The sequence below is a fragment of the Daucus carota genome, chromosome 1, assembly GCF_001625215.2.
Source record: "Daucus carota subsp. sativus chromosome 1, DH1 v3.0, whole genome shotgun sequence".
NCBI classification, from domain to species: Eukaryota; Viridiplantae; Streptophyta; class Magnoliopsida; order Apiales; family Apiaceae; genus Daucus; species Daucus carota.
The window spans coordinates 30,148,986-30,164,199 of NC_030381.2; the positions used below are offsets into that span (position 1 = coordinate 30,148,986).

The window sequence follows — 15,214 nt, forward strand, 5'->3', positions numbered from 1 at the left end:
CTTAGCGCTCATGCTAGGGCTAATCCTCGTGGCACTTCTCATCCTTATTTTTTCGTATCGCCGCCGCAACCCGCCGCCGTCCACAGCAGAGATAAAGATGGTGAAGTCCAGCGCCACCGTGGTGCAACCGGATTTTGTCCCCGTCGTCGTGATTATGGCCGGAGAGGATAAGCCCACGTACGTGGCGACACCTATATCATCAAATGATTGCAACTTATGTAATGAAGTGTGAGTTTTGTGTTGTAGCGAGCTAGCTAGATGGAAGAACATGTATATGTGTGTGCATATATGTGTTCTCCTTATTTTTGTCCTTGCTTAGATTTTCCGGCGATTATGTGTATCATCGATCAATGAGTTTTTAATATATGCTTTTTTGTTATCAGCTTTGTGCGAAAGTCGCAAATGTGTAATTTTTGTCTACAGTATCTGTTTAATGTATAATCTTTATAACACCTCCAAGATATTTTCTGAAAAAAATAAAAAGAAAATCTCTAAGATGAGAGATTTTAGTCCACATTTCGGATGAAATGGTAGTATAAGAACTCTTGAAACGTATACACCATATAAAAATAAACATTAAATTATATATCGGTCAGAAATTTTGCTCCACTCGATCGCCACAAAACATACGATGTATATAATATATATGAACAATTTTTAAAAAGTACAATATATATGAACGATTTTCTTGGATACACAATCATGCATTATGAGGTCGTTTGGGTAAATTTAAAAGAAGTGCTTCTTTTTGTTTAAAGTAAAGAAGTGAATTAGAAGTGAGAAGTAAATAAGTGAATAAAGCGTTTGGAAAAGAAGCAGAAGTTGTGAGAGAGAAGTTAGCATTCTCAGCTTCTTATAAGTACTTATACTTCTTTACACAAACGGGTCAAGAAGCAGAAGTCAGAAGAAGAAGCCCTACTTCTACTAAACAAAGATGCATTATAATTCACAACTCATGGTCCCTCCGTCCAATGCCGATTTGATTTTTATGAATGGATTGGTTATGGAATTTAAGAGATATATATGTATTCTCTCCATTCTATAAGTAAGTTATTTGATTTTATATATATATATATATTTTTTGATCATCTATTTAAAATTAATATTATCAATTTTTTAAAACAAATAAGAACATCTATCTCAAATTTTTATTCAAAAAAATTAATTTAAAGTAAATAGTCAAATCACATACAATTGTATGCATAAACTCAAACGTCTTAGAACGAGCGAGTATGAAGTAGTGAAAAATAAGAAGAAAACGGGATAACATGATGGGACTTATTAATTTTTAATACATAAAATGGACATAGTAGAGGAACTTAATGGATATAGTTGATTTTTATATTATAAAATTATATTTTATTATAAATTTTGAAATATAAATATTTGGATAGAACATTTTCGTCTTGTATAAAGAAACGGTGAAAAAAGTAATTGATTTGGAACTATGTAGTACGGTTTAAGAATGTTTATATATATAAATCTTTAATGGGGTAAAAGAATGAGAGGTGGGGAACAGAAACTGTAATAATGACCTCATAGAGGAGAATGACCTCTTTTCTAAAAGCAGACTCGCCACTGCAAGTGATAGTGATTAACTCACACTAAAGACGCACAGCAATTTTTGTGTTTTTTAAAAATTCAAAGAGAAGTTGTTCGCACATGTCAATCCGAATATCCTGTCTAATCATGGTTCTTTTTTTTTTTTTTTTTTTATTTCCCGACTAACGATGGTTATTTTTTCCTTTTTGAATAGTTTGGTATTTGTATTAAATTAAAATAAGATAGGAACTACAAAACAGTGTTATCTATTTAATTTTATTGAAGCCAAAGTTTATAATTTGAATTTGTATCTAATTTATAAATCTGATGAGTTTGAAGTTGGATTTAAATTTTGTGTATATCAAAAATTCGTTCAAATTTAAAATGCATTGATTGATTTTTGGATATATATTATAATATATATTATTCATATAATATATATTATTCGAATAATATATATTCGTATAATATATATTATTCGAATAATATATATTCATAAATGTTTTGAAAAAATAAGAATGAGGTTAACGATATTGCTTCCCAACATCTGCTCCAATTGGCAAATTTGAGAATGTCTGGATTTGATTGGATTTATGATGGATGTGGATTCAAAAAATTTTATCAAAAAAATGATTTTTAATGTCTTTGGGTACTTTTTTTCTCCTTAATTTAAGTTTTGTTGTCTAAATATATCAAAACAATTTACCATGTTTTTTGTTTATATAACCTTTTTGAAAAATAAAATCTCTTATCGCAATTATTATATGTCAAGACAATTTATTTGTGCGTAGACTAAAGGAAAAAAAAAAAGCATCTTCGACAGAGTATCATTTCTGTTATTAGTATTAAATTGAATTATAAAGTCAAAAACTTTTATATTTGAAATTGCATGTTTATAAATTATGCAAATAAAAGGCGTTTATGCTACTTAAATAGATTAATACCGACAATTGATTTGACAAATGACAGTTAAAACCATGCTATATAATTGATTGGTATTTTGATTTTAATTTTATACTATCATAACAACTTTTTAGTTATATATATATATATATATATATATATATATATATATATATATATATATATATATATATATATATATATATCATTCCTCAAAAAAGAACACTTTTAAAAGAAAAACAAAGAAAAACACTCTAGAAAGTTCAGAATCATAACCTAAATAATGAATTTGACAAGTGGAGATACAATCTAGACCACATACTTTTATCTAATCTAATGGACCCCGTCAGGGGCACCCTCACATGCATGATCACATGCATGATTCTAGCAAATTCATCATTCAAAATGTATATATGTGATTCTATTTTAGAATCCATTCTGAATTCTATAATATTTTATATTATTTTATATTAATAATTTGAATGAGCTTGAATGTTAGATTTCATTTATTAAGTTTAATTAGAGTTTAACTATGTAATTATAATCTTAAAACAAATCATTTTTTATGAAAACTGAAGTGTTATTGTAGTGTTCTGTGTTATACTTTTTCTAAGATGTTCTTTCTAGAGTGCAACCATATATATATATATATATATATATAATATTTTATATATACATTGATATGTATTCAATTAAAATTTTAATAGATTGTATATGATGTAGGTATAGATTTTAATGAATTTTATCTGATTGTGATTTATGCGAATTTTATATAAAATGTCACAGAGTTGTTAGGATTTAAGCACAATACTTCAATATCTCATAGATTATGGAGTCATTTCAAAAGTCATAAAATACATTGTACAATGACATAAAATATATCATTTTAGAAATTCAAAAAAATTCATAAGTATTTGAAAATTCTAATGGATTTAAGACAATCTTAATTAAATATTATCGAATTTTCAAGTATAAAATCTCAATCAAATACCATCAGATTTTGTAGCATAACTTAAAATCATAATCGAATAACTCTAGATTTTGATGCATTTTTCAAATCAGAGTTGAATATCCTCGAATTTCGTGAACGCAAAAAAAATCATTTTAAATCTCAATTGAATACATCCCTAGTTATTTTAATTATATATTCTTATTAAAGCACATATAAAGTATATCTATTTATAGTATTAATTTAGCTTAATTTGGCCACATCCCTAATTTTGTATTAAAAACATATAGAAATAATTTAAATATAATTCAAATAGGATATTTTTATGAAGAGCACCGGCAATAAACTTTAGTTTCAGATTCTTAGTATTGTATATTGAATCGAGAGTGCATAATCCGGACAATCAATCAGTACATTTGAAAGACGAATAGGAGAGTATCAACCGACGACTGTGCAAGATTAATATCGATCTGTCCATCATATATAAATTTCAAATGCTATTGCTTTTGTGCAGAGGTGTATAACTAAGATAGTGACATGGGAAATGATCAGATGCGGCCACTCGAAAACGCCAACTAAACGTTGATTACAGAACTAGCTACCGAATATAGTACTATTAGGCACTAGCTAGCTCGTCTAAGGTCTCAGGTTCATATCATGCAGCATATTTCATGTCAAAAAAAATATATCATGCAGCATATTCTTCTGTCCAGGATAAGTTGCAGTTTAGTGTTCTCAGACGTAATCGAGACACGTATTTCTTTCGCTTTTCTTTATTTGAATTTCTCAAGAGCTATGTTACTGTTACCTTCTCAAACAGTTAATTAATGTAAGTAATATAAGAACGTAAATAAAGTCGTTGTTCATTTTGAACGGGTATTACAATAATTATTTTATTTTAAAAAGTATAATATGACGGTAATATCTATACAGGTGCGTCATTGAAATTTTCCTGGAATACGTGGACAAAAAGTTACCACTTAACTACTCCCTCCTCTTCTATATATAATTTACCGACAAATATTAGTGTTTTGATTATTTATTAAATTTTTTTTATTAAAAAATATATTTCAAATTTTAATTCAGAGATATAAATTTGTTTTAAATTAATTAATAATAAGTGGTCAAAACATATAATAGACAGTCAAACGCTTTATAAAAGGGAAGAGTATCAGTAATTAACATATAGGGTACTTAAACTACCAAATGAATTTAAAATCTGATAAATAAAAAATTGAAACCCCTGCCATCCTTGTAACTCTTATTACAGTTTTGAAGCTTCTAAATTCAAACTCTACCACCGTCCCTGCATATTTACGTTATGTCCACTTCGATTGTAAATGATTTAGAAACCTAAATAATGTTGTGGAGCTGAGTCAGCTTACCCGCCTTGGTTAAAAGTTTTCATGTTATGCCATTGCTAAATTCCCCCGGATATTCCATATCAAATGCTTTGCCTATTAACTAGTCTGTAGTAGCCACCTACATATAATAGTTTCAACTACTTTTTTTTCCCAATAACAAATTATTACAATGTGTGGCTTCGACTCAAATTATTGAACCGGCGTTCTGTTTTTTGTTGTTTTCAAAGGAGGAAGAAAAAGAGTAAGAGCCTCTTTGTCCGGGCTTAAAACCCAGACTTTAAGCCATTCTCAACTTTAAGCTGAGAAATATCTGTTTGTGTAATAAGCCAGAAGCCGGTTTAAAGTCAGAATTAAGCCAGAAGCTGACTTAAAGTCAGAAGTTAGTTTGAGATACACCTTTCAGTAACTTAATTTTCTTGAAAAAAATTTTGATAAAAAATACCCATAAATCATTATTTATCCATAAATCATTTTTATTTTTATTATTATATTTTTAATAACTAATAAGTTATCAATAAGTCGGAATTACCCAAACAGACATTTTAAGCTCCTGGCTAATCACATTAAGTCACGTTAAGCCATAAGTCACGTTAAGCCATAAGTCACGTTAAGTCATAAGTCATAAGTCCAGCCAAACGGCTCTAAATCTCACAATATTGGTTAAAATTTTATAAAATATTGGTTGGAATTCTAAAACACTAAAATGCTGGCTAGACTTTTCCACCGTTTTTACAAAAGGTGATTGACGATATTGCCATTAGAGATTAAAAAATAAAAAAAATCAAGATAGTTGCTAAATTTATTGATAATGACTAATATTTTATGAAAATGTGAAAATTTGAGCAACCATTTTGACATTTATTCTTCAATTTTAATCTTTAATGACGTATTATTAACGATAGTTGAATTATAATCAAATTGTTTTAGGGCGTTTATCAATATCAATAATTAATGACTACACGACTCGAACGAATAGAACTTAAAGAGGATATTTATACTCGTCGTGTCCTTTATATGGATATCAGAGGCTAGGGGACCGTTCCATTGACATCCACTTTTTTAAAAAGCGGATGAAAAATCTGGAAACCATTTTACAATTTTAGAATTTTTATTAATATTTGTACGATTTTGAAAATTTCGACCACCACTCTATTTTTACTCTGAGAAAAATACATCTTCATATCAATGAGACCATAACCTCTCGGGCTCATTCTAATGATATATATTGTATAATAAGATATTGATCAAACTTCATATAATTGAAAAATTAATGTCTACATGATTAATTACGCAGGAGATATCAGGATTTAACTTTATTGCTTAAAAGCTTATATATTACGAACATTATGATACAGTGAAAGTGGGAAGCAACAGAAAAGGTGGATGAAACTATTCTTCTAGGCAGCTAGCTTCACATCAAGTTTTTGATTGATTTGAGTATTCTTTTCTTTAATTTAATCGCTAGATTCTCCTCTATATGAAAGTTAAATAACCCCGTGTATGGCTATTGTATTCTCGAGAAAGGAAAACGAAGTGATATGTTTTTTAACGGCCGTATACATAATGCATGTCATATGCCGCTGAAATCTTGCCTGCATATTAGTGCTCAACTTACAAGAGAATATTCATGGTTATACATTTCCACGAAAGTCAATTTTAAACAATTGCACTAAAGATCAAGTAAGGTGGATTTTACAACAAAAATAAAAATTATGATTATTCTTTTGGGGGATCATTTTAAAGTCTAATTTTATGCCAAGTATAATCACAGCATAAATGAGACAATGTAGGAAGTTATTCTTGCCTTAAAAATATATACTCTTCCATCCTATATTCTAATAGTATTTATTATAAATTTCATATATGTTAAAAATATTAAATATTATGTGTTATCATTGTTATCATCAATAAAATTACATTAATTACACATAAATATAATCAAATTTTCATTTCTTTTATTAAAATTTAATAAGTATATATTTTATAAATTTTAAAAATTTTATGAGTTAATTGGTCATCGACATTGCAAATTGAATTGAATAAAGAAGACAACAAATATAATAGGACAATAAATTATTATAACAGGATAGAGGGAATAGCTTCATGAGAAAAAGACATTAGAAGGATGGAGGGACAATAAATTTTGATTTTTTCACACATAAATTGAGGTGTAGAAAAAATGTACTACGGCAAATTATTTTTAAATTTTTATTTTTCTGAATAAATATGTAGATGATAAATTGTTATTCAAAAATAAGATATGAAAATATATTTTTTGTGTATTTCACATTACGTGTAATTTTGAGACAGGAGGAATATATTTTATTGTTCAATTTTATTTGAAGATATAGTTGAATTAGAATAATATATGTTTTTAATTAAAGTACATATTTAAATAACTAACAAATGTGTTTGGATTAAAATATTTTTATTGGGTATATTGAACAAATATTTAATAGTTAAACCCCTTAAAAATTAACTAAAATTAACCCGCATATATGTATTATCATGACAATGTTTGAATACATTTTCATTCGTAAATCCTAAATTTTGATGATGACACATTATGCCAAGCTGCTTTCTTATTTTAACTTGTTGAATTGTATACTCTGTTTATAATAGCTTACCATGTACTAACTCAATTTTGTAGGAAGTTATTTTATCAACATGACAGTAAGTTGTTATGCAATAACAGCAAGTTGTTACAGAGACCGAACAGAAGTCGAATACTACCCAGATTTTATCTTGATTTTTCTACAAGGGTTAGGACTTCTTATTTGTAAATTATCTGTTTTGATATATGTTTGTAGCGTACGTTTAAGCTCTTTTAAAATCTGTAAAATGTTTTTCTAAAACTTAAGAAGAAATTGTTAAGGATTCAAACTCTTTTATCATTCAACAACTTATATCTTATCCCATATTTATAGGAGCTGTTTATAAACGTTGTTTTCTTTACTAAAACTCCTATACTTAAGCAACTGATCTTCAGTAACGTTAAAAAACAACGTTCATGTTAACGTTAATAGAAGAACTCAGTTTATTGTCGTTATATGATTCCATATATAATCGATTTTAAGATTTTCGAACAGATATGCAACTCTCAATTGAAAAGCAATACAATTCTCTAATCTGAGCTTAAGTGTCTACTCCTTACATATTTTATTTGAGGATATAGTTTGAGTTGTAATCATGCTCTTTTGTATTGATTATTGTGTGTAGTCATTGAAAATTAGCAAGCGTTTCACAGTGTTTAGCATAGCGAGCGCTAGGGTTCAGGAACGAAAGATTTCAAGAAGGGGAAGCTCAAGAAATTCAGAGGTTCAGGGAACAGATTGGTGGGAGAAGTCAGTGTCGAGCTAATTGTAGTCAGCTCATAGTTACAGTGACAAAAACAAGTTATTTCAGTGACTGGGAAAAACAAAGATATACTATTATTCTGTAATTTTTGAATTTTTCAGTAATAATATATATTAACCTACCACGTTGGTGGGGGACCAGGACGTAGACCGTTAGATATAGGGGTCGAGCTTGTCTAAAAGTTTGTGTGTCTATTTTACATTTCTGCACTTTACTGTTTTACTGCTTGCATGCATGCATAATAGCTTAACATATTGATTTATGAATTAAAAACAGTAAGCCATTATCAAAGGCACTGCAGACTGCTTGAATAACAGTCAGATATAACAAGTTGGTAAAAATTAAAAATAGTCATTATTTGTCATATACACCTATTCACCACTTTGGGTGTAATTTCATTATTATAACAAAAAGATATATCACAATTTGTTAAAAATTAGTAGCGCTGCAAACTAAAAAGAGTCGAGCCGAGTTTGACTTTTTTTTGAAACGAACCGAGTCGATTCGAGTTTTCTAATCAAATGAAAGTGATGTTCAAGACTGGCTCGTTTGAACACAAGTTTGATCACGAACAATTCAGGTCGAGCTAAACCCAAGCCGAGTTCGATCCGAGTCGAGTTGTCCACGAATAAATCGTATATATTTTTACTCGATCACTTTTAAAATACACTTTATACTTGCACAAATCATATTTCTACGTGATTTAGAAACTTTTTAATTTTAGTTTCTAGTTTATGTTCTAAAGGTGTTTCTACTGGAGCAGAACCCTATACACACACATACACACAGATGTCTATATTTGAAAGATATGTTATATATAAAATAGTGATATGTGATGTAAATACATTTATTTATATTGAACATATAGTTTATTTGTGGGTTTCTAGTGAAATGGTGATATTTTTTCGACATGGATACATTATATAACTAAAATTAACACTTAGGCAAAAAAAATGTAAGCGTGTAATTTTAAAAAGTTTGTACCGGAACCCTCCCCTATATATAGGATAATGGTCCTGAACAATTGATTTTTAAGCAACCTACTTTCATCAAAAAAACCCGTTGGATGATAAAAATCCTAGAATGAGTGATTTTTTTCGCTGAATTAAAGAACAGTCCCCTTGTAGTTTCATCAAAAATATAGGTTGATATCATCTAGCGGAAAAAAATCGTATGCCGGAGAATACCTATGTCAGGGACCCGGACCCGTATTTATATATATATACATACATACATTTATAGATATATATACACACTTATATATACAACAATAACTCTTTATATTATGAAAATTTGAACTCTTCAAGGAGAGAGTTTTTTCGCTTAGTGACCAATATACATAGTGATCGTTTGTGGTCGTTTTTATAAAAGCGACGATTAATCATGATTCTTTCTTCATAAAAAAAAATTTAATTCACAAAGTAGGGGATATTTCCCACCTACTGACCAATAATAGGTTGCAATAGTAGTAGGTTATTTTCATAAAAACAACTGAATCTGGTCACAAATTTGCGATTTAGATTTAGCTAAACGACCCAATCGGGTCAAAACTTCAATGGGACGGAAGATTACATGTCCCTTAAATATTACTAGCCTTAAACCCGTGCGAAGCACGGACGACTATATATTTCAAAATTTAATATTTATAATTTAATATTTAGTATTACTTTATTATTTAAACTCGTGCGAAGCACGGACGACTATATACTTCAAAATTTATTATTTATTATTTAATATTTAATATTATTTTAGTATTTATTTGATATTACTCGATGCTATAATTTTCATATATTATAAAATGGTAGTATAAACAATAAACACTTTTATAAAATTTTGTTATATTAATATATGATATGTATTTTCTATTAGGAAAAATAGATTATTTATCTTGTATTAGTTTTATTTTTGTGTTTGTCTAAATAATGTTAGAGTTACGTATAAGTATTTTTTTTTGTGTTTGTTTAAATAATGTCAGAGTCGCGTATTTGTATCGAAGTAAAACACGTTAGAGTTAGAGCCAAGAATAGTTTCATAAGAGCAAGTCCAAGAGCTTTCCTAAATGAGTTCCTAAACTCAAATTTAGGGAATACGTCATAAAATCCAACTCCAACAGTGTGCTAGTGATTCCCTAAATCACTAGCACAACCTCAAATTCACTAGCCATCCCTCATTTTTAGGTAACCACTAGCCATCACCTATTTCATTTGTTTTGAATAAAAAATTCATTTCCCTCCCTTTTGATACTCTTGGTCCCCACATTTTGTACTTTCTACATTCTTTGTCCCCATTTACAAGTTTAAATATATTATTATAAAAATAATGAGGAATGAAAATAGGGAATGTTGTTGGAGTAGAAAAACAAAATATGATGCTAGATCACTAGAATCCTCTAAGATCCATTATTTTATAATATTTATAGGGAATGAACTAGGATACCGTTGGACTTGCTCTAATGAGTTTGTGTTTATGTTTTCGTAAAACACATTATAACTAAGATATATATATATTATTTATTTATTTATTTTTAAATAAAAAAGGATAATATAGGAATAATAAAAATATGTGACAAAAAAAAGTGACAAAATTATACCCATGTGTTTTTTAAAGATGGATGTAAAATTTATTAGCTTAGAAGGCGATTTATGTCAAGCAGAAAGAGATTTCTGAGGAGAATTAATTGGGTGGATAATGTTTGTGAGAGTGGTGAATGTATTCCAAGTGATTATGTTGTACTGTTATTCTTTCAGTAGATTGCGCTGTTACTCTTACTCTGTGAAAGAGGCGTCCTGTGATTTGTAATGACTTTGCGTTAAAATAATAGGAAAGTAGTGTTTGCATGTAACGGAAATAAACCAAAACCAAAGTATTATACGACCAATTATACCCCATTCCGGTTATAATAGTATAGTATAGATATGTTGACTGAAGCGGTTATTTTTAATTACCTGAAGTGACCACTTGCCCTCGTTTAAGCGATGATTCCAAATTGCCGGTCACATTGAATATATTTTGACCGGTGGAAGGAAACTTGATAGCAACCATTTCCGGTGGCTAATGATGATCACTTTTTATCCCTAGAAATAATTTCTAGTAGCGGGGGGTCTGGTTTTTTCGAGTTTTTTGGTGTGGTCAGTTTTTTGAGCGGGCTTTAATGTGCAGTGTGCGCAGATAATAATAGTTCAATTATAGAGAAGTATAGGTGACAGATGAAGCGGGACGGCAAAAAGGATTTGTTCCCAAGTTAATTTTAAGGACATGGGGACGGCTATCTAGCTAGCTCACGTTTGCACTGTATCCAGCTAGAGGCATGGGCTATTCTGCACAGCGGAACTTGCTAGAATATTTGTATGATCAGCCAAGCCTCTAAGCAATTCTCAACTTACCATGCAGTTACAAAGTTATATGATCACTCTACAACCAACTTGTAGATTTACTTGTTCTTACGAAGTATCGTGTCGTATCGTGCATTTTCCCATGATATAAGCTGTCTTCTGGTCATAGAGAGTTAGAGATCAGGTATGGCACATATTAAGACGTGCGCATGCAGGGATAAAGTCTAGGTTCTTGGATCATTTAGTTTGAAGGTAGTTTCTGATATGTACATGCAGGGATAGATATTGCAGTATGTGCATACTATGTGTAAATGCCTGAATGCGCGTTTGTTTCAACAGCTCATATAGATAGCACAATTTATGAATGAATGACATAGGTATAAATATGTGTGTAAAGTGATCTAGCAAACCAGATAGATTGTTTCATGATTCACAAGGTTTGCTTTATTTTTAGTTTATATATTAATATAGATAATCCTGTTAGAGTTAATGGATTCTACGCACAACAGCAATACAGAAGAATGTGGAAGCTGCGAGTCAGGATGGACTATGTATATTTTGAGTCTGGATACGAATTATAATGATGGCGATATTAGTGATGACTCTGTTGTTTCGGATGCATCATCTGGTCTGAGTCATGAGGAACAGACTAGCAAGGATCGTAGTGAAGGCAATAAGCTTGATGACAGTGCCAATTTATGCAGCAAACCGAAGATATTAGAGAAAAAAATTAGCCAAGACAGCGACGTGATTGTGAAGGATGAAGGCTTCGTGCAACAATCGGAGTTCGCTGCAGCTCATGTAAAAGAAGGTTTATAAGTTATACTAAAGAGAGATCAGTAGAGATATGCTTTGCGATTCTCTTTGTCTATTCTTCAGACTTCAGCGGTTATGTGGCTATTCTATTATCAAGACTCATCACCAATGCAAGTGTGCTTATTCATCATGTTTATTAACGATTTATAAATTAAAACGTTATAATGTGCATGGTAGATTTCTTTCTTTGTTTGTTTTGCTAAGTAATGGTATATCCGTATATGTATTTCTCCTTGTCACATGTATGAAGATTCTTATAAGATATCGATCTTTAATTCAAGACCCCAAAATGTCGGATACGAGAATCAAACTCATGACCTTGCAGTCAAGAACAAAGTCACAGTGGGGGTAATGGGGGTACTTGAACAATTGTGTTGTTACCCCATGGTGAATGACTAGCAGATTCTCACGAGAGAGCTGGGTTCGACTCAAACACCAATTTCTAGATGTGTCCAGTTATGAATTGGAAATTAAATCACTCGAACACGACACTAATTTAAAGTAATCATTGTAATATTTAATTAATTTCGCTAAGATACCTCTGGAGTCCTGAGTAAAGGATAGCAGGATATGCACAATTTAAGATATGTACATGTACAGTTTTGTGGATTATACAGTCTCTTCATCATGTAGCAGATTTAACTTTCCAGAAACCGCACTACCCTTTATTCGACATTTCTAATGACATACTCGTATATTTCAAGAGAATTATTGTAAAGCAAGAAAATAATTGGTTGTGATGCTGACATCTGGGAGAAGTTATAACAAAACAGCTCTGATACTGCAAATGTAAATCATCTTAATGACAATAAAAGAATTATATTATTTTGTCTCCGCGGAGAAGGATAAGCATGCACAAAGCACACCAGACATGTTTAAATTGAGTGTCTGCCATCAAGTGCATGTTCATATATTTTGAAGATTTTAAAGAATTATGAGGAAATTATCAGAGTTTAAGTGCACGTAACGATAAGGTCAATTGGACATATATATTTGCTGAGGGCTGAGGCCATCACAATACAGTAGTGAACTGTTGCATCCAAATGTGGTGAGCTAGGTGCAATCAATAACACTCTGCTGCACCCTGTTCATCTCCATGTCTATCCCACGAGAGGGTTTAGTGGGCGCCCTGTTGATAATTCTTTGTTGGGTTATCCTATGTTATTTATGGCTATAACCTAATTAAGCTAATAAGCTTGATACCATGGTGGGGAGGTATGTACCGGACATCAGACTTATGAGTCAGTGATGGTGAAAATGTCGTATTGTATGATATTATCTGCGATTATGCAGTGACAATGTATTTTTAGTTTCTTTTGCAGTACTTCTGCAACTGCAAGTCTTATGAATTTTGTTTGTACTTCTGAGAGCCTTTTGTCTAGTGGCGTTTGGTACAGAGAATCATGAAACATGCATCTTCATCTAAGTCAACATGTTCTCATGATACAATTTTTGCATGGTATTGGTTTATTAGCCTTTTTTTTACTCATTTAGTATTAATAATACTATCAAGTTGAAGCAATTAGGCCCAGATATGGAAGAACTAAGTTTGAATAATCTAAAAGTTGGCATAAATTGTGCTTAGATATTTGAGAACATAACACTGACAAACAAAAACATTGGTCTTATTGCAGTACTATAGGATGTCATAAAGCTCAAGTGAAGGAAATCCTGCTCGACTCGACATACATAGGAACTAAACTATCAGAAGGCTCGCAAGTTCAAAGAACTTATGGTAAATTGCCTAATTTGGATATAGTTCAGGTCTCTCAAAGTACGGTAGGAACTATATACTAAAGCTGCATATCGCTAAGCATTTGACGAAGTTGAGATGTCTCATCTTTAAGTTGGGCATTTTCTTGAAGGGCCTGCTCATGTTGCTCAGAAAATTTGTTTAGTTTGTCAATGAGATGTTGGTTCTCATTTCTGAGCCAAACTACCTGTGACCAAAGTTCATCCAGCTGCTTCTGCTTGCGCATTCTTGATCTGCGGGCAGACTCTCTGTTAGATATCATTCTCCTCTGCTTCCTCTCATTGATAAGACACAGCTGTTTTTCATCTGCTTCATCAGAAGTTGAGTTGCTGCTGAAACTTGTCGGTTGTGGATTGAAATTCTGAAGCTGAGGGTTTATTTGAAGATCGTATAACAAAGGGTTGGAAAATCTGCTGAACTGATCAAATGTTGGTGTGTTATTCTGAGAATAAGAAAACTGAGAAGGAAGCACTGTAATTGGATCAGGTGGAACCAGATAATGAAGTTCAGCCATCTCACTGGTCTGCATGGCTTTTACAGTACTAATTTCGTAAGCTGATTTGAGGGGAGCAAGTATTATATAGGATGGAAAAAGCAAATTGGTCCCACTGTTATCAATTTCAGGTCAATATCAGGGGCTCCTGAGAGATGATGATGTATTGCAATATGATCAATTGGAAATTGCATTTACATGTAAATCACATATATGGGGCACAAGGCCACAAGTTTATGTTACAAATTAGTCTATGATTCTATATATGTAGGTGGTCATTGGTGTTCCCTTATTGATCATGTAATGGTTACATGACACTCCATCCCAATAGTAGACTTGCTTTTGTATTAAATATTAAAGAAATTTGGAATTGCATCTCCTGTTACCCTGTTCCCACCAATCAATGCCTCATCATGGTTGAGACTTTAACATATGCAGTATTCCAGCATGAATCATTATCTCATTGTTATGACAATAAACAGATGTTCAGTGCTTCAAAGGAAGCTTAATCGATATGCAGTTATGACAAGGAGCATTGTTGAATCAGAAACGACACTGTCCATGTATAAGTTGGTCATTTCTGGTGTGTTGCTTACTTGCTTGTGATAGAATTAGCTTCAGGCCTTGATGTTTTTGTACTAAATAAACGTCAGTTTGTCAAGAAGCATGTCTCTCAGAACCTTATCAAATGGTCTCAAGGGCAAT

The 15,214-nt window shown here is 31.1% G+C and overlaps 1 protein-coding gene across 1 annotated transcript; it reads right to left on the reverse strand.

Moving 5' to 3' along the window:
• Window positions 1-13,833: 13,833 nt before the first annotated feature.
• Window positions 13,834-14,576, reverse strand: LOC108202283 (basic leucine zipper 43). Its single transcript, XM_017370672.2, has one exon. It carries the CDS (start codon window positions 14,543-14,545, stop codon window positions 14,057-14,059), a length of 489 nt encoding a protein of 162 aa, XP_017226161.1. The 5' UTR covers window positions 14,546-14,576; the 3' UTR covers window positions 13,834-14,056.
• Between the last annotated feature and the right edge of the window lie 638 nt (window positions 14,577-15,214).